The sequence below is a fragment of the Melospiza georgiana genome, chromosome 4 (genome assembly GCF_028018845.1).
Source record: "Melospiza georgiana isolate bMelGeo1 chromosome 4, bMelGeo1.pri, whole genome shotgun sequence".
Classification (NCBI taxonomy): domain Eukaryota; kingdom Metazoa; phylum Chordata; class Aves; order Passeriformes; family Passerellidae; genus Melospiza; species Melospiza georgiana.
Window position 1 is genome coordinate 17,389,485 of NC_080433.1, and position 21,322 is coordinate 17,410,806.

General features: G+C 39.3%; 1 protein-coding gene across 5 annotated transcripts in view; it reads left to right on the top strand.

Annotated features, from left to right (window-relative positions):
- BICD1 (BICD cargo adaptor 1) overlaps positions 1–21,322 on the top strand; it is a 170,959-nt gene that overhangs the window by 142,764 nt on the left and 6,873 nt on the right. The window contains exons 7-9 of one of the 5 annotated variants that reach the window (XM_058021974.1): positions 1,674–1,991; positions 2,943–3,133; positions 16,591–16,666. In XM_058021974.1, coding sequence (XP_057877957.1) covers positions 1,674–1,991; positions 2,943–3,133; positions 16,591–16,666 — 585 coding nt within the window. Of the gene's footprint in view, positions 1–1,673; positions 1,992–2,942; positions 3,134–16,580; positions 16,667–21,322 lie in introns of all 5 variants that reach the window. The other 4 variants (XM_058021973.1, XM_058021969.1, XM_058021970.1 and 1 more) reach the window with 4 other exon arrangements.

Consider the following 21,322-nt stretch of genomic DNA (forward strand, 5'->3'; position numbering starts at 1 on the left):
AACAGGAGAGAATAAAAGACAAGGACACAAGACCCATCTGGTTACAAGAATGAGGCTTTAAAACTCTGATAACATAGACATTAAAGTAAATTAATTTTAAATAGGAATTACTATAATATTCAGAATGCTGATTTCATGTCTGTCAAGGAAACTGATTTAAGCATCAACATGCATCTCACAGCTTGGAGCAGAAATAGGTGTGCATGTTGGCTTTAAGCCAGCTGGCATTTCATAATTTCCTCTTTTCCTCAAGGCTTGGGTAGCAGCAATCATGCTTATTAAGGTCCTGTAGAAGAAAGATAATACTGAAACTGTAGATGAAGCTGTGTCTGACGCAGTACTTTTTGCTTGCAGTGCCTGAATTGTTCAAAAGGGAAGTGCAGTATATATATAAGTATTTGTGTGAAGAATAACTAACTACACATTTTCAGGTATACTTTGGTTCTGTTTCCCAAGGGCAAGATTAAAATTTCAGAGAAATTATGTTCATCCCTCAGTTTACAATAATTCAAGGGTTTATTGCATCGCCCATTTTGATAAGGAAGACTAAAATAGTTTTCTATGCTTGCTTTCTGTAAGTGATACTGATAAAATTACATACTCATCCATTACACAATTGCAATTATACAGCAAAACTGCTTAGATTCACCCAGATCTAGTGGGAATGAGGTCTGGTGAAAGCTGCATCATTAAACATGAAAAATCCTTGGGTGTTTCTACAAATGTCTGATGGTCAGGCAGTACTGCTGTCTGTGAAGCATCTCAGTGCTGGGATACATTGATTTTTATTGCTCTTGGTTCTTACTGATTACATGGTCTATTGCTATCAAACTGAAGTTATTTCACTTCAAAAAGTGTTTTAAGACAATTTTGAAATGCCTTGCTTTTCCTGTTAACTTTGGGAAGTTTTGCTAGAAGCAGAAATAAATTGAACTTGGTCTTAAATCGAACAAAATCGTAAGAAAGGTGGTTTTTGTTCTCAGAGATCTAAAGCAAATGAAAAGATAATTTTCCATGTGGGTAAAAAAGGCTGAGGATTAAAAAGGAGTAGTGATGAACACTCCTCCAAGAAATTCAACAGTAAATGTGAAATATCTTCCAGGTTTGGGGTTTCCTAATAGTATCCCTTTAATCAATGGTAACTAATGGTAGTCATGGTAGTAAGTGATTAACAAGGGTAAATAATGGAAGGTTTCTCATTTCATAAAATCTGATGTGTCAAGTGTTCAAACTACTTGCACTCTTTTTGTGTAATACTCTCTTGAAGTGGATATGACTGCCTGTAGAAAATAGTATTTGCTAATTGGTAGCATTATCATCCATGGTTACTTACTGGGAGAAGCAGCACCCAAAATTGTTATTTGTGGTCTGAACTGGAAATAATCCCATACCTCCCCTCCAATTGCATCAGAAACACATTACATTGTCATAGACTATGTTGATATAGGCACAGGTTGTCTTGCTGAATGGGAAGTTCCATTCTTGCTGAATGGAACATTCAGATCCAAGTCCAAATTGATTCAGAGGGGAACAGAAGAATTCAGGCTGCCACGATTAGGGGCAGCAAAAGCTGGGATCTGAGTCTGGCTCTGTAACAGAAGCCCGGGAATGTGCTCACTGGTAGGGTCAGTTCTTGGGCTGCTTCCCCAGATCTCTGCCCTGTCTTTCTGCAGGTGTGATGAGTACGTCACACAGCTGGATGAGATGCAGAGGCAGCTGGCAGCTGCAGAGGATGAGAAGAAGACTCTGAACTCTCTGCTGCGCATGGCTATCCAGCAAAAGCTTGCCCTGACCCAGCGCCTGGAGGATTTAGAGTTCGACCACGAGCAGTCGCGGCGCAGCAAAGGCAAGCTGGGAAAGAGCAAGATCGGCAGCCCTAAAGTAAGTGAGGAGGCATCAGCCACCGTGCCAAGCATAGACACTTTCCTCCTGCATAGTCAGGGCCCACAGCAACCAAACTTACTGGTCAGCAGTGGCACTCAGAGGAAAAGGTATGCATGCAGTGATCTTTACAGTACAGTGCAGTAGCCAGACTTGCATTAAAGTCGTTCACTGAATTATAAACATAATGATTCCTTTCTTTATTTTGTTTTTTTTTTCTTTCTGTCCTTTGACTGGGGAGAAGGAGGCGGGGAGGATATAAGTATGAAATTCAAAGCCTGGCAACATGTGGTTCTGATCCACCTACTCACTGTTATTTCCTCCTTCTGAATGCAGTGTTTTGAACTATATTCTGTCAGTGTCTCGGTGCATCTTGTATGTCTTTAATATTAAGTGTGAATGTATTTTCTTTAACAAGTTTTCTTTAAGTTTTCCCTGTGGTTTTCCGTAATGAGCATCTGAAATAAAAGGAGGATTGTGCTCTATGAGCATTTTAGTGCTTCACATGGAAGAAGCTGCATTTCTTTGTTAAGCTCTGGTGCTCACTTGTTCTTTATCAGTGTGAAAACAATATGGATGTGTTCACTCAGATCAATTTTTCTACATGGGTGCAAGAAATCTTTTGAAGGGGATGGCTGCCATTCATAACCTAATGCAAATATTTTGCTGTTCAAGCAGTGAGCTCATGTCTTGTGCCTGCCCCTGCCAAAACTCTCTAGGTGTGGGCATCTCCATGGTTTTGAAGATGAAGCGGACTCTGTTAGAGAAGTCCTAGATAATCATCTCCTTTTCTTGTATGCTCTAATCACAATGCAAAACCAAGAGAACAATCAGGGAACCTTGTACAAGGTGACTTGAGGATGCCGAGATACAACCCAACCTCATGTTGATCTCCAATGCAAGCATGGTGTCCTGCTCTGGAAATGACATGGGGTGTCAACGATAGTTGATTTTTACCTGTTAAGCAAGTTAAGATGATATTGTCATTCATGAGGCTTTGAAAGGTAATTAAAGTAAAACTCTTTTGTTTCCATATGTATTTTTCTTGGATCTCCTGCAAGACTATTCTCACCTTCCCTTTGTGATCAGAGCCATCCCAGGACTTCAGGGACCTACCTCCAGAAATTAATAAGAGCCCCCCCTCATCCCGCCTCCACAGAATCATATCTTCTGCGGGGCCCCCCTTCCATGAGTGAATTCATCCATGGGCACCGTCTCAGCAAGGAAAAAAGGTTAACCGTGGCCATACCAGGTAAACATTTTTTCCTTGGGTGCATGTGGTGCTGAGTGGTTAGCAGAGCAGGGGACCCTCCCAACACTGCAGATGCAATTTAATTTGGGCGCCTTGTTGAAAAGCAAAATGTCTCCTCCTGTGTCATGGGTGGCAGGAGACGACGTTGTGCCGGCAGCGGCCCAAACTGGTTTCAGATGCAGTGTGGAAAGTCCTGCTGTGGTGCATGTGGGTGCAGTCCCACTGGCATCCACAGAGGCTGCACCCCTGTGCCTGGGTGGAGCTTAGCCTGCTGGTGGCATTGGTAGTTCCCCCGGCAAGACACAAATCCCACTGGACAGAGGAGTCAGAGGTGTGAGGACCAGCGAGGGAGTGGCTGGCAGTGTGCAGGAGCCTCCACAGCACCCCTCTTCTCAGCCTGGAGCACCCAGTCAGGTTTTTCCAAAGGGTGGTGTTCAACTCACAGAAGGCTTATTTTGTACAAATTGAGTCATGAAATTAATCTGTGCAGGAAGGTTTTGCTCTTAATTTCCTGCCAAAATGTAGCATCTGCTTCGAATGAGGCACAGAAAGAAAATGCAAACCGGGATGACATTTTAAAGGTGTGATAGCTTTCTCTCTTTTCTCTCTCCTGAGAGAGCAGCTAATAATTTCTTATCTTCTACACCTGAGCAGGACCTTTAGCCTTTAACTGGGCACAGTCTTGTCTGGTGGTAATTTTGTTAATTCTTTGTTTTGAAATATGTTATACACAAAAAGCATAAGTAGAAAATATGAAAGCTAAAACCCATAAAAGTAGTTTCTGCTCGAGTAAATTTTATTCTGGGAAGCTGAGCAGTACCCTGTAGTAGGTTATATTTCTTACTTAGTACCATCAGTGTCAGAACTGCCTTTGAGTAGTGCCATGCAAGTAACATGTACTCAGAGTGCAAGTGTAAAACTGCAGAGTCTAAACAAGACATTCTCCTAGGGTCTGTTGCAGTAGATAAATCAAAGAGCTGTCTCCTGAGAAGAAAATGTGAATGGGGGGAAAGGAGCATCTGATATCTCATGGAACATCTCAGATGTGTGGACCACAGACTGAGAAAAGCTGACACGCTCTTTTTGTCCAGTAACAGAGACCAAAGGATTAAGCAGCCTGAATGGTAGAATTGTTCAGAAAGTTCTTTATCTGGATTCTGACCTGTCACTTTAGGTGCATCTCTACATATTTAAAGTGTAAGGGTCTTGAGACAGGTCAGTGATTTATGTTACAGTTGTCCTTATGAATCTGCAACAATCTCAGCTTTGTGAATGCATTTGTCAGAATTTTATACCATCACATGCTTTAATCTCAGCCTGTGAGACTGACAGGTCCAAACCTGAGATTTTTCTAAGCATTCAGATTCCAGTGTTGGCAGGACAGGGTTAGTTCAGGATTAAGCAGAGAATTATTCATCATTGTTTTTACCAGTTTCTGGAAGATTTCTTACTGTTGTTAACAGATGAAAGGAATGATGCACCAAGTAGGATTTTTTTGCCATCTGTCTAATTATCTGTTTCCTGAAAGTAAGGAACAGTGAAGAATGTTATTCTACTGCTTTTATTGAGAATGTTTAAAAGTCTTGTCTCACAAAGAGCTTCTGTTCTTAGACGATTTTTGCAGTCAAGCAAGACAGCAAAAAGTGTAGCAGCCCACACCTGTTTCTTCATCAGAGAGAGTGCAAAAAAGTAGCATGCAAAGTCAAACGTTGTGGAGCAAAGTCTAGCTTGGTTTGAGGCTGAGTCCCCAGGAGCAGAGTGAGAATTAATCAAACTTACATTAAACAAGCACGTTTTGGTTTTGTTCTTTTAAATTTGTGAATTATTTCCTTCAGAAGAATTTTTCACCTGTGTGCTGTGAGAGCTTCCCTGTCCTTTCATGAGCTCCCAGTGATGTGGGGACTGGGAGGCTTTAACTGGCCTTTAATTTGTTTGGTTGGAGATGGAGACCAAGAGCCAAAGTAGCTGCAGTTGGTGGCAGCACAAGCAGGACAGGTTCCTCTGCCCCATGAGCCCCGTGCAGCAGCGAGCTGTGCCTCTGTTTCTCTTGCTCCTTCTGCTGGACTTGGTGCTCGGCACAAGAGGCTGCCCTTGCTTTGCTGCTGGATACCTGGAGAGGGAAAGATGATTTTGGCAGAGGAAGACCAGCTGAGCTGAAGACCTCTTAAGCAAGAGATTGTCACGTCCTGCTCCATTTCCACTTGAATGCCTTCGGCTTTAGATCAGCATACAGGTACCTCTGACACAAAGCTGAGACAGCACGACCTGATCTGGGCTTTCTAATTGCACTAATGGCTCTTCACTGCCCGCAGGGGCTAAAAATACCACTCGGTGCTTTTCCAAAGTATCGTGTTCCCTTGCTCCTAGGTAATGGCATGCGTTTAACTTGGTTGTTAGTTTCTTCTTTGCTTCTGTTCTGTCGACCTGTATTTTTACTTTCAAGTCTTTATTCTTCTGATTACAGCCAATATGTGCCCAGCACAATTCCAGCCCACCTTTGGATTGTATTTGTTTTCTTAACTATATGAAAAAGTCAGGGCATATAGAAAGCCTAGTGCTAGGTTTGGCAGTGTGTAACACTGAAAAATGACCTTTCCTTTGCAGTTGTGTTCAAACTTCTAGAATATGAAGTCACTAGGTGCCTCTTAATATAACACAGTTCCAAATATGAAATATGGTTCTCTCAACATCTTCAAGGAAAGAACAAGACTAAAAAGGTCTCCTGTAGTATCTGCCTTGACCAGTACTCTTTTCTCTGTCAGATACTTTAGCATGGAAGTTCCAAAAGTTGAATATAAAGTTCTGCTATTTTAGCTTAAATTCGAATCAAGATCCTTATGTAGAAGATGTACCTGAAGTGAAAGGTTTCCTCACAGGTAGTTACCAATGGCTGCAGTTCTCACTCAGGGTCAACAACAAACCACCTGAGAATCTCCTTTGTTGGAGAGCTGTCCAAACAAAATGTGGTGGATGCTTCTTTCCCCTATTGTTTATGCTTAGTATTTAAAATCCCACACAGGAAAACACGGTAAAAACCAAAGTATTTCATATTTTGAAGGAGTACAGATCATGAGATCATAATGAGCAAACCTTCCTTTTAGAGAAATCTGTATGGTTGTATCCATTTTGTTTTATCACAATAGAAAAAGGAAAGTAGCAGCCTTAAATGTAACACATTTCCCTCAAATTCCAAGCCCAGATGAGGTCAGATATTTGGTTGACCCAAGCTAAGATAGACCCATGGATTTCAACAGAACTATGCTAGTTTTCTATGATCAAATTTGTGTATTTTTTGTAGTGCTTAGATTAATTGTTCTTCATTGTTACAAACCATTTCATAAAATGGTTCTTCTAAAAACCTTTTAAAAAACCCCAAAAAAGAACAAATCTGCAAAATTAGGTGGTTTTGTTGGGTCACTCATTTCTGAAAGCACGCTTGCTTTTCAGCTGTCTTTCAAGAGTGATTTACAGCCTGGCATTTAATTCCCACAAGAAGAGACTGATGTGGAAGATAGAGACAGCACAAAGAGTGCCACATAATAGTATAGCAACTGCTCAGGCACTGAGCTTACCACCTACCATACATAATTAAGGGTATATAATAGTTGCTCTTACTGAAAAAAATAATCCAAGATTAATTTCTGATGTAGCTCTATACTTACAGCAAATCAAATATGAATCACAATTTGATACAAATAACTAGCTCTTTTTTGTTGGTTTGCATTCTTACCATAAAATGTAACTTCTTTTGTAAAATTCTATCCCAAAGGCAATTCCTAGAGTGTGACCAAGAACTAACTTACAGCATATGTAGGTGGAAAGTATTTTTTAAAGCTAGCAAGGAAAATGAAAATAAAAAATCTCAATGACCCAAATGCTGAGGTCCTAGGAAGTCTTACAATGAAATCTTTAAGCTGGAGCTCAAGGGAAATTGCTTAAGAGTTGTCTTTGCTACTTCACTTTACACTGAGAGTGGTTTAAAATGTGAAGAATAGATAAGAAACCTGGGAGTGCATTGAGCTGTTTGATGTAGCACAAAAAATATTTAACACAAGGATCAGAGGATCTTCTCTGATAGGGAATTAAGGGCTTTTGATTTGCCATATAAGGTGTTGAGTAACCTCTCTTGGCTCAAGAGATGAGGAATATACTCTCATGCTATTTTAAAGTATTTATTCTTTCTAGATTTTGAGCTTTTTTAAAGAACAGTGTTTTAGATTTGACTTTCCAAAATATTCTATAAAAGACCATTCTTTGTGTAATCAGAAGCTTATGTTCCTTCTGTATTTTTATTTAAATAACCTTAAAGTGGAACTTGGCATGTGGTGCAAGATTGTTGGTTTTGTCCCTTCTTCTTGCTTCATCTTGTTTAAGTAGTGTGAAGAGATAGGAAATCCTCTTCAAAAGGTGTGTTGTGAGTAGAAGCTCCCTTTCCCTCCCCATTTGGATGCAGAGGTTGGGAAAACGAGCAGAGATTTTGAGGCTGACACCTCTCTGCAGAGGAGGAGGCTGTCTGGAGAGGTGTGCCTGTGTAAAGGTCAGAGAAATACATTTTTGATAGCAGGTTTCTGTCTACTTTCCTTGAGTGGTGAAAATGGTTTACATTTTAGCTGCGCACATTTTTTGTTTGTTTAGGAATATTTTACCAAAACCAGTTTCAGCTTTGCTTTTGAGCTGAAGCAGCAATGAAAGTGCCTCACAGATTTCTAAGCCTTGCTGCTGTAGGCATTGCTCCAATATCTCTACTTTGCTTTTTTATGCATGTCTCAATTTTGAAACAGCAGGACTGTCAGAAATCTGCACACAGAAAGCACAGCTTCTTTTATAAATGGCTGTGGAGGAAGTCCTTTGAGGAACACTCTCAGCTCAGAAATGAATTTTGCCAGGGGGGTGCTTTGTAGATCTTTGTGATTGCTCAGGTCACACAGTGAGGAGTTTTAAATATTTCTTATTTCTTTTTTGGGAATGAATTTTATAGATTGATGAAGAGGAAAATCAACATGATTAGGATCTAGATACTCCTTTCTGCGCTGATTTTAAGTCAGATAATTTTATACTGAGCTCTTAAGAATGTGGATTTTTCTGTACATTAAGTGAAAGAGTTTATTCTTGAAAAGCAGAACAGGTGGTTAACTAAGCCCCTACTATTATATTAAATATGCAGCCACATAATATTTAACTAGTCAGGCTGGTCTGTTCTGAATTGTTCTCTCAGGAAAGTTTGATTTCCTTCATCCAAGCAATCCAAAGCATGGAAGTTCTTCCGAACCATTATTTTTTTAAAGAACTCACAGCTTTATTCTGGTAACACGAATTTAATCTGAGTACAAATTGCCCTTTCCTTCATTAGAGATCCATGGATGATTCTCCTACGAAAGTATGTTGTATTTTTATCTGCTGGGAATGTACTTGTGTTGATGATGATCCTGTACCTGCAAGATGTCTCTGAGCTTGTGCAATCAGACATGCCACTGGCTATTGTGAGACTCATGCAATATTGGTTTAATCCGTCTCTGTTCTTCATGAAAAATGGATTTTTTGTGTTTTTAGTAGATTTTTTAAAAAGTCATGTGTAAGGTTTGTTTTTTTTTTTTAACCTGAATATGATGCTCTTCACAAAAGGGATAATTCAATCATTTACTTATTATCTGTGTTATCTTTTTTTGTTCTGCATTGCCCTGTTTTCTGTGGGTTCTGTAAACATGCCATATTTGTGTCTGTGTGTGTTCACTGTTTGATGAGCAGTGTCAGTGCATATATACAGATCCATGTATATATCTTCCTGCTCTCAGGGCCATGTCCTGCATCTGATAATGCTCATTTAGCTCAGCTTAATGAGCAGTGCATATTTATGGCACTCCAAGCATGGTGTGTTGTCCCTGTGGAGGCCATTTTGAATTTGAGGAACAGTGTCCTTGCCAAGGACATTGGTTGGCTGTAACTGATGAAGAATTCAGCTGGCTAAATGTACTTTTACCTCTTGGTGCCACTGTGAACAGGACCTTTTCACTCTGTGCTTTTCCTCTCTTGCATTTAGCTTTCCAGTTGCCACTGATGAGACCAAACCCATACATTTCACGCTGATCAACATAATTTAGCTACTTCAATATGATTTAGCTATTATGGCATGAATTCACTGCAGTTCTACGAGTTTAGTTTAATTTTAATTCCGTTTTTTCACTTTATAAAGAAAGCAATCCTGAAATAAAATCTGCTTTTCATAGAAGCCCTAATTTGTTTGATGAGACATTAAATAATAATAATAAAAAAAGACTGCAGTGAAATCCATGCCTTACTGCTGTATATTTTCATTAAAAGGTTATTGACATTTCTCTCTCTATCTAAGCTATGACATCATTGCTGGATGGAATGGTTTACATTAGCATCATTTGTTGAAGTTCTCCAGTGAAGTCTTATTTAGACTTCTGTTTGTTTGGTTTGTTTTTTTTATCTAGCTAAACAAGTACACAGATGACACATCAAATCTTTAAGGCATTTTACCAGATATTTGTTGCTTTCTCTGAAAATTTTAGGCTTTGGAATCCAGTCCTATCAACTAAGTAAAACAGAGATTAAAATATCCTTACCATGTTGGTGCCAAAAGTCATCCATCTCTATCTTCTTTTATGACAAGGTTTGAAGTGGTTTCATGACTTGCTGATTTTTGCCATCAAGTACACAGGAATATTCAATATTGTGCCTTTTGCCTCATAAATTAGGCAAAAGGGAAGTGAGTCTCTGTTTAAATTAGACATGCTGACATTTTAGCTCTGTAATAGAGCATTCCTTGGGATGTTGTGGTGTTTGGAGGAAGCTCACAGCAATTCTTTAAACCAGACTAGTGTCCTAGATTGTAAGTATCCCCCTGTCTGCATTTTTTTAGAGGTGTAAGAACCTTATAATTGTAACTTATGTTGTTTCTTCCAAAGCCTACTAAAGTTACTGTTCCCACTGACTTCAAACTTTGCATCAGGCCCTTCTTTGTCCATATAATAGTGCAAGTATTTGTGCTCTGGATGATTTTGTGACCTGAAAGGTATCCTTATGTTTCCATGGTAAACAACAAGATTGAAATGTGATGATTTATGTAATTTTAGGACCTTTCTTTTCCTCTTTTGAAATGTTTAAAATGTGTGTGTCTTTTAGTATTTAATGAATCATCAGACCTTTCTAAATGTGCTTTTTATGAACTGTATATGAAAGAAAGGAACTGAAGATGTATTTTTCAGCTTATGCCATTTCCATTTCTGCTGTTTTACTAACCCATTATTTAGCTTCTCAGTAGATTTAATGAGGAATTATTTAAAGCATTCACAGAAACCATTTGAGAAATAACACAAGCACGTCGTGATATAGAAAGTGTGAAAAAGGCTACAGAGCTGACAAGGAACCTCTTAATGTTCTGAGCCTGTAACTGGAGAAAAATGCATTTCACTAATTTTGTTAACAATGAGATATTATTTCTTTTTTAAAAGCTATTCTTTATATGAGCTACAGAAAAAGGCAAGGCCGGGATATGGCTTTGTCATTATACTTTGAGCTAGCAGGCACATTACCACTGAAACGAGTGAACTGATAGGGGAACAGCTCTCTGGATTTTGGATAATTCAGGTCTAAAAAGGAAATACAGGTGAAGTCAAGCAGAATAAGGAAATTAAGGGTAAAAGCACTCCATATAGCATAGCTGCTGTGTAGATGAAAGAACTCACTAGGACATAGCCAAGGAACATGACATGTTCTGGAAAGCCCCTGAATCAGTGACCTACTAAACCAGGGCTGTCTGTGCTGTGTGCCAGGCAGGGCCTGAAGTGGTTAGTGATGCTCCAGGAGTCTGCCTGAGGAAATCACCAAGATAGACAGCATTTACCTAAATTCCAGAAGCAAATAGCAGTTCAACTCCCTACCTGCTCTTACTCATGAGAATATTTAACAGCAAGCCTCTGTTAGCTTAACTCTGCCTGACCTTGTCCTAAAGTGCTCAGAGGAGGAGCAGAAGGAGGGCCTGTGTCAGGAGCTTGTGATTGTAGAAACAGTGGGACATTCCTGAGCCTGCTTTGCAAGAAAAAGAAGATGAGCATGGGGAGATGACAGGAGATGAGGATTTTAGATGCATCCTACTGCATCTTAAGGCAATGTATAGATATTGGTATTAATGGGAGTTCAGCAGCCTGCTCACATCTCCTATTCTTCAAATAGTTTTTAAGAAGACTAAGAAATAAGTAGTGGGAGAATTAATTGTTGTTGCAACTTCTCCAATTAGAAGTAATCTAAGCTATTAGGTTTTGTGCATAGCAAGCTTAGGATGTGGGTTACCTGTGTACTTGCACTCTCAACACAGGAATTTCATAGTAGATTATCTTTACCATGAAGAAAGCTGAAAAACACACTTGGTTGACACATTTCTCTATCTCCAAGCAGTGATCCATTATTCAGTTTAATGGAACTGAGGTAGAATTGAGACAGTGGGAAATCACAGATAATGTGGGTGCTGGAAAGTGTGCGGGAGCTAAGCAGCACCTGGTGTACAGCAATGCCAGGATGGGGCTGGCCCTCATGGAGTGGTAGAATGGCTTTGCACAAGGGCCAGTCCTCCTGCTCTGCTCCTTTGGCTCACAGGACAAGCTGAATCAATCCTGGTCTGAGCAAGCTGGAGTTAGTTAGGCCAGCCAGGCTCCAGATGTAGCTGCTCCACCAGAGCCCTCTCCCTCCTGCAGAAACATGGAGCTGTGTCCAGTTTTCTGACAGACTGATCTGCTGGGGCTGTGTTTAGGGCAGAGGTAACTGTGTTATTTACAGACTCAAACTGACCCTGGGAGCAGGAGAAGGGAGACACACTTCTAATCTTTGACCTGTGCCATTGTTTGTGGCTTTTTCTGAAGGTAAGTCACAGCTGTCCTCTCACCAGCTGTTCTTTGTGATAGCTATTGCCTCTTAAAGGTCCCTCTTATTCTTTGTGATAGCTGTTGCCTCTTAAAGTTCCTCTTGGCCATGAGGAAGTTCAAAGTTTTCTTGGCATTCATTAGAAAAGCTGAAGATAAATTTTAAGTGAAAACAGCTGTCAAATAATGGTATAAACTCATGTCCTTGTCACTCCTGTATATAAACAGTTTGAGGACTTTTCTCATCCTGTCAGGTTGCAGCTTGAAAGCATCTCTACAAATCTACAAAGAGGGCAAGCATCTTAGTACCCTCTGCCCCATTCTTCTTGAAATGTCACATTTGTCTTTTGGTTTGGATGTTTTCCTTGTTTCTCACCTTTGAGCAGAGAGGATTGATTATTGTCTTTGTAGGTCTTGCTGTGGGATGTGACATGTTTTTACATCTGCCCATCTAGAAGGCTACTAATTTCTTCTTTGCCCAGTACTTTGAACTTATGCTATTACCCCTTCATTCTTTCCCATTAAATTGACATTTCAGGGATGAAAACAATTTGTGACCATATTAATGGGTACAGCTTCTCTTTGCAAGTAGATTTTCAATAACAGCTTCATAGACATGTTATCAAATTTCTCAGACTTGGTGGAGCAAGTTCAATTGACATTGGGTAGCCTAACACAAAGTCAGATAGCCTGAAAACTTTTACCTAGGAAAGGAGTTTCTGTTGGCCTGAAGTGATCAATGGGATGCTAGGAAAGGTTTGTTTTAACAGACTGAAAAAGCCTCAGTCTCACATTTGGTCATAAACATTTATTGACAGATTTTCATTTATCAAGAACAGATTTTTCCCAATGTTTTCATATCAGAAATGCAAAATATGTAACAGTACCTGTTGATTGGTTTGCTGTTTGGCTCTCAATTTTGCCCTTTCAGATAAAAGAGGAAAAAAATTTCATTGATTAACTGAACAAATTGCAGTTAAAAGTCTTTTTTGCTTATCTTGGGATTCTGAGTAGTCTTGCTGTTTGAGAGCACTGTAGAGATTAGGAATTTACTGAGAGTCAGAATGTGCTGAAATGTTCATTGCAGTGTGCTGGGTCCTGAGCAGGTGGGACTGGAAATGCTTGCATGTAGATTTTTCACTGAGGACATTGCTGATGTCAACAGAAGGCAAATCCATCTCAGACACAAATAACCCAATAAAGCAGACCTGTGTTGGTTAGAGTCACCCAGTTCACACACTGGAGGGCAGAGCACATCTTGTGACACCAGGGAAATGTGTTGTTTTTGTGGCTGAGCCAAAGGGAAGCACAGGAAAATACTCTATTTTTGGTGAGATTTGCTCTCAGCAGATAATTTATAGCAGCACATTCAGTGCTCATGTGAACAGATGTAGTTTCTCTGAGCCTGGTGTTTTTTTTTAAATGCTCTTACACTAGGAGCTGATTAGCCTGATTAGGACTGGGCATTAGGTTCCAAAGGAAAATCAGCAGTGGCTGATCTGTGAGAGGGGAAATCTCTGAGCCCTTTACATCATCTTTGTGCAAGTGGCTAGAATGTCAGGAACTGAAAAATTGAAACAGGACTGACATATAGCACAAGTCAAAGCTCACATTTCCAATAGAGCCAGTGGTAGGAGTTGTTGAAAATTGTCACAAGACTCTGCAGGCACAGGTCCTGCTGAATTCAGTGAAAACTGGCGTGTGAATTTCTGTGTACAACTGCTGCTCTTTGCCATCTCTGGTTGAAATGAGCACTAAAATTCATTTCTTTGTTATAGGTTCATGGCATTGTAAAAGGGCTTGAGATCAGCCAAGTCATCCCCTGCCCCAAAGTTGTTTATTTCCTAACAGCAAGTGAAGATGATGGAGAAATAAGATAGTCTGTATTTAATAACTTTATTGATGATTTTCTTGGAGTGTCAGAAGACACAGCAAAGAGTGTCATCTGTGTCTGCACCCCAAGTAACTTCTACATAAATGACAGACTGTCCTTTCACTCTGTAGCTTGACTGACAGGCCCTGACATTTGAAAAGTACAAGTAACAGGGTTCTTCCAATGTAATTTAAAATATATTTTTACTTTTTTTCAGTAAAAACGAACATGTCTTTCTTACCTTGTCTTTATGGCATGTGACATTAGAATTAGTCAAGACTTTTTTGAGAGTTTTAACCTTTAGAGTATTTCAGAAAGAAACAAACATTTCCTTAATACAGGCAGGAATTCCTTAGTAGAAAGAAGTCATTTTATGATTGTCATGACATTAGAGAAGGGTGTTATAAATCCTCCAAAATACTTAAAAGGATTAAATATAGAAGGAATAAAGTTAGCTCTCGCACAGCTCCTTGGACATAAGTAGATAAGAAGCTCCTTTGAATTTGAAATGTGTCTATGTAAGCCATATGCATTCTGCTTAGCTCTTTCCTAGCATAATCCTCAGAAACTTCACTCCTGGAGGATGTGGGAGGACGATTCAGTCATCTTAAGACATGTGGATCACCAGATCTGGTCCTGATGTGAACGTGAGCCAGACTGCAAGAGCTTTGCTGACACCAGCTAGAAAAGTGTTTCACACAAAGTCAAGGGAGTATGCTCACTGAAATGTTATTATCCAGCTTGCATAATCCTCCCAGAACCTGGCTCACTATTCAAGCATTCTGCCAAATGCAGCAGATCAAGATGCATCATAAAATATTTGCACCATGTTTGAGATATTAGAACAGGATCATACATCAGACATTTGTGTTGTTCTGGGAAAGCCTGTCAGAACAATTTCTTCTGTATTAGTGAAACCTTTCTGCACCTTTTCATCACACAGCATTCTATTCTGTATTTCTTTCCTCACTGATGACCTGTCAGGCATGACTTTACTTTGGACTTCTGCAAACTATTTTATTTAGAATAAAGCATTAATTTTTTTTTTGCCATCATTTTCTCTCTGCAGATAGCCTGATCTGTTTCTCAGACACCGCTTATTTTAATTGAGCTTTGTGCTGAAATGACAAACAACAAATTCATGACTCAAATACATCGCTAACTCTTGCACTCCTCTGCTAAAAGATGCAGTGAGGACTGTAGTGACAGTCCTGGTAAATGAGAGTGCCAGAGTATTCTTTCTTACTCCATTTCTGGTGCCAGCACAAACTCTGCGGTTATTTTTCTAGAAAATAGCTCCAAACTCTTCTTCTCTGTGCTGAAGCAGGAAGAAACCAGTGCTTTGGGTACACTTGCTTCTTACCCACTGGAGGTCAGCACAGATCTGCACAGGAGCTAGGGAGAGGCCCTGTGGGCTGGTATGGCAAGGAAATGTTATAACAGTGGATATGATGCTCAGTGTGCTATGAAGATGTGTTGCTCTGCGGCGCCTGATGTCAACTCAACACTCTTGACAGCAAGTTACTTGCGTGTTCTTCCATTGATTGAGGCAAAGAATAGAAAGGGGTTTTGAAACACATCGAGATCGTAAAGAGAAATTAATATTGGCACTGAGCTTAAAGTAGCAACCAATTGAAAAAAAAAAATAAAATTCTTTCCAAGTATGTGGAGTTCCCTTGTCTTGCTTTTAAGGTTTAGGGGAAAATAACCCTGGTCCATCAAAGAGGTTGAGAATCAGGTTGAGCAGGCAGGAAGGATGATAGGTCTGCAAATCCTGCTGGAGACAAAAATAATCTCCAGTAATTTTTCATAGGCTCAGAATTTCAGCCATAGATTCTAATGTTTGAAAAGATCCTGATGTGTGACAATCTGAATCACACAGGCAGTGGAATGAAAGGCCAGAATGATGCAGGGAAAAAGAGCAAATCTTGAGATCTGGAAAGCTCAGTAAACACTACTGACTTAGAAAGCAGGGTTGCCTTGTTCAGCTACTTCCATGAAGCCCCACAAGTATTATCCAGTCTAAAGCTGTCTTCATATTTTGAATGTCACAGGAAAACATAGCAATGAAGGATTATTTGGCTTTACTGTTATTTAATAAATAAGGAACCATAATACAGCTTTGCAAGTGATTAATGTGGACACTTCTTTGACAGGGAATTGATAAAATAGTTGAGACAAAACAGTGAAACTGACTTTCTCCCTTTTTCCTACAAAAAAACCCCAATCTCACAAGCATTGTTCAGAAATTGAAAAGACTTTCTTACAGCTCTTTGTTGTATGTTGTAATGAGATGACATAATTGTTTTCATATGGATATGAGTTTTTTGGATAAATTTTGAGTAGCTTTATTGACACTTTTCATATTAGATGTGAGCAAAACCAGATGATGAGCAGAAGAATGATAAGTACAAGGTTTAAACCCAGATCCTGAATACAGCCCATTACTGCTGTCTGCTTAAACAAAAATTTGTCAGTGCTAAGGGAAAACAAACAAAAATGTTTCCAATGCTCCTTCTGAAAAGGAGAAAAATGCAACAGCCAATGTCACTGCTATCAGAAAAAAGGTGTTTCTGTCAGATAAGGCACCAAGAGCACATTCCTCACTAAATCTCTCCCTGAGATGCCTAGCCTGTGTAGTGCTGTTACTAACCCTTGCTCTGTAATCTCTCTGTATATATGTCTAATTTATCAGTTTCTTGTAGATTGTCAGCAGCCTGCTGCCTCCATACCGCCACACGGCTCACAACTAGCCAGGGGGCCAGATTGCCAGACTGTCAGGTAAACTCCACTAACTCTCCTGTCTTTGCACAGAGCTGCATGCATGCCTGCCACCCCCTCCTCCTCCTCCTCCTCAGACAAAAGCTCTTCACTTTTTCTCTAACAGCAAACCTTTAACAGCTTGAGGAACAGTGGTAATTTCTGCAGTGACAGCACCAACATGAGTCACAGCATTCGTGCACTTGCTTCCCTGTAAAAATATGGAAAAAATGCCAAGCTGGATCTTGCAGCCCTCATTTGATATTTTGATGCAGTTTCTCGATGATGCCAAAGTAGTAATGAATTTATTTTGTTGCTAGAAAGATTTACTGAAATGGGGGACTTTTAATTTCAGGGGTAGGTGCAGGCTTCTCTTTTGTAAGGTGGGATTTCAAAGGCATTGGTGAGATTTTAGCAGACGCCTCAAAGTTCTCCCTGACTTGGAAATTCAGACCTAAGGCAATCAGCTTTTAATCTTGTTTTTAAAAGTAAACTCCTGGTGTCCTTGCTCATAGGTGGTGCAAAGGCCACATCATGTTTCTGGGATGGCTGGGTTAATCAAGGCACAACCCCAAACCTAAGCAAAGCAAAAGGACATTACAATGATTTTATCTGTTCATGGCACATTCTATGCTAATATTCACTTATGTCTCTGCACTCATTTGAAATAGTTTACATTGTTTTTGGGCCTTTGCCTGAACTGCAGTGACCAAGTTAGTGCCTCTCTTTTATTGCCTACAAAGTGGAGGTACTATTCTCTTCTTTACTATGTAAGAGCAATATGAAAATTTTACTGAGAAGTTGGTGTAAAGTCATAACTGGAAAGAATAATTTACTGATTTGCAGTTTGGAGTTCTACAGCTCACTGAAAAAAATTACAAGTTACATTTAAAATCCTTAATATGCCAGTAAAGTGACGCTGTTGTATTTTAGATGTTAGAGCAATTTGAGATTAGCAATAGGTGCTTTTGTACACATGGAAGGTTAACATCAACAATTTTAACTCTATTTAATTTAATTAAAGGCTGTTCCTTCCAGAGCTACTCTCCTAGTGATGAATATGCGCAAATACCATCCCTCTCTCCATGCAAATCAAGAATTCCTTCTGTAATTTCAAATTATCTTCTCAAAAATCTGCAAACATTACCTTGTTCTGATAATTTAAAATATGGTTAATATTTGAAAAACTTCAGATCAGTCATCTTACAAACAGCATACACCTTACACACTTAACTGAAAAACTGACTTTCAGGTGACTATTTTTTTTTTACCACTAGATTTGTACTTGTCTGGTGAAGTCAAAACAGCACTGATTTTGATAGATTCACATTGCTGCCTTGCTTGCCTCTGCCACATTACCTGCCCAGCTCTGTAAAGCAGTGAAGCATAACAACAGATTTAATGCAAGTCAGCATGATCACATAAATTGTTGAGCTGTTTATATAAAGTAATTGGAATCTGGAGTAAAATTTGAGGGCATTTAAGGACCAATTAGACTTACTGAGGTTTGGATTTTCTAAATGCAGCACAGAAGGAAGCCAGGAGCTTGTCCCACCATTCCTTGTCCTCTGACTGTCCTTGAAGTCACCCATTTTGACAGAAAGCTGTGCTTGTTTTTTAAAGTCTCCAACACAATTCTTGCAATATAATGTGACCTCTGAGTGGCATTTCAGCCAGGACTAAATAGCTGGTTAAAGCTTGTGCTTCACACAGATGTTTTCCACATCCTGCAGTGTCTAATTGTGTTCAAACCAGTTAATACACCTGACCATAGCACAGGGAGATGCACAGAGAGCTTTCCCTCATTCATTAGCTATACTGTGGTTTTTAACTGGGACTTTATAACTCTGGCATCTTTAGTAAATGTGATTCCAGCACAGAGGCTTTGGTAAATCTCACTAGATAAGCAAGGCAGTTTCAAGCCAAATGAGACTCCAGGGCAGATCTAGTCAATTCATTTTAGCTTTACAGTGGTCTTTTTGCTTGAATCTGCATGTTTCAATTGAAACTTGATTGGAGGGTCTGTGAGAACTATTCTTAAGAGATTTTTTTTAAATTAAACTGATGCAGCAGTGCCCAAAAGTCTCACTGCCTTCCATACATCACCTCGGTTTCTAGGTCTAGGGATGTGGGGCAAGCACCCAAATCCAGGCCTGCCCTGACAATTACTGGGTGCTGTTCCCCCTTCTCAGCACCTGTAACTACCTGTCTGATGGACTATATTGGACAAGACTAAAATATTACCATTATCCAATATTAAAAATAGCATGCCCATGTTTGGATTGTGTTCAGGTTTCTGTTGAATGCACTGAAAACCTCATTTTCATTATCAGAGGCCAAAACTCTAGGCCCAAATTATCTATTAATAAAAAAAAAAAAACAAACCACAGCTCCCCAGTACCTCAAATTAAATTAATATTGCCTTTTAATATGAAATAATGCTTTTTATTTATATATAATAAATAAATATGAATCTATTTATATTATTTACTATAATAATATATTATAAATAAATATTAAAATAATGCTTATTTATATAAAGTAAGAAATAAATTTTTTAAAGGGTAAAATGTGCAACTTTACACATGCAAAATTTCTGCATTCTGAAAATATAATTGGTCTGCTTATATTTTCCTTTGCTGGTTTGTTACAGTTGCAATCAATGCCAGACAATGTTGCATGTGAATGGCATCTCTAAGCCAGAGCAGAGCACTTACAAACACTGAAGGACTTTGCACATAATTTCCCAGTTAATTTTAGAAATACATGATTAGTATTTTGAGTGCCAGGAAAATAAAATAGAAGAGCTGCATAAAGCCAGACAATACTACTAACACAAAAAAATTGCACAGACTTTATTCGTCAATTGAATGAATACATCCCCAAATAATACCAGCGTTTAAGGATATGTTCACAAAAAGTCTGTAAAAACCAAATGTTTTTAAAACTACACATATCCCACTGGGTGAATATAACATTATTGTTCCTTATTCTCTGTTTATAGTCAAAAACTCAAGTTCTTCCATGTCTCTGTCCTGCTTTGTGTTAATAATCTGCCCTGCCATCCTTTGCTGTCTGTGACTGCCAGTGTGTCTGATAGCTCAGCTCCAGCACCTCTACTGCCATAAAAAGCACATTGAATGCCTCGTGTCACTTGCTGATTCTGATGTATTTTTAGTTTATGTACTGCTACAGCAATCTGCATTAATGAACTGGATGAATTGTGTTTCTGAAGAGAGGAAGGTATAACAGCAGAGTTTTAGAAAAAGATTGAATCTATTTGAGCTGCAGGTGATGTGGTTATGTATTCTGCTATAGAGGTGCCTGATAGCCTTGAAATTTTTTTCTCTTCCTAGTGCCCTGAATGTTTATTATTGATTGAAAAGGAGATAGCAAGAAAAATTTTTCTATTTCTTCTGTGCACAAAGTGTGCTTGTATTTCAAAGTAAGAAGCAATGCAGAGTTACCAGGAAAAGAAAATTAATGTAACTCAGGGAACAGTGCTTAAAATGGCTTAATCTGAGCATAGCCTGGGATAGTCTGTAGTACAGTTTTTACAGTCATGGCTGGCTTTGTACTGAAGGTCACGCCATAAAGTTGTTTATATTTGTGTAGAGGAGAATCTTATGTGTCTCAAGGAGGTTCTTTCAGGCCACTGATGCTGTACATAACTAGTTGCAGCTACAGCCGTTTCCTCACTAGTCCTCTCCCTCAGAGCATGAGCATCTTTTGTTGCTTATTTTAAAGTTAGGAAGGAAGCCCCAAAAGGCAAACACATCTCTGCTAACAAGCAAGGAATGTGTGTGCTGAGTTTCTGTTCCTCTCTGGCAATTACAGGAGTCCTGTTTAAAAAGAAACAAGGCAGCAAGGGAGAAGAGTAAGCCAGTCTTTGTAGGGTTGTGTAATCACCTCCTTGTTTGTCTTCCCTAAATGGGATGTTAAGATTCTAATTCAGTTTTCTGTCTCTGAAGGAATTAAGGCTAGTTCTTCTCCTAAGCCTTTCTTGAAAACTTGGGAGGTGCTGAAGCCAGGAGCTGGCTCTGGATGAGTGGATAAGTTTGAGAGTAAATACAGAACTTTTGGGTCAATCTGCAGTCACTCCTGAGACAGTCATTGATGTGGAGCAGATAAAGATCTTAATGAGATCTCTTTGTGGATGCTGTATCTGCATCTGCATGTGGCAGAATATGACAGGAGGAAAGGATGGATATAGCCATGGAAAGAAATACTTCTTCTGAGGGGTCATAGTCCATAACACTACACACTTTGGGCCTGAACTGTTAGACAGCTGAGCATAAAACAAAACTTGTGGGATCCTGAGCTTCTATAAACCCCCTCTCATCATCCATTTTGCTATCAGGAAACTCATCTTCAGGAGCATTACTGGGAAACAGGATCTAACTTAAAACATGCAATTTTATGATCTTCAAAAAGCCCAGAGGTGCAAGGACTGTAGCTCCTGTAGAATTGTGTATTTGGGGTTAAAGCCTCTCAGATTTTCTGATTTGAAAATGTGGACATTGCCATCAAGTTACTTAATGGTGGTGGTGCACACTTCTTTCTTTCTTCAGTCAAACACAATGTCATCTCTTTGTTTCCTTAAGTAAATGCTGTGTGTGGAAACCAAAGACATTTTCAGTACTGCTGGCATTTCCAGTAGCATTTTTCCAAACACCT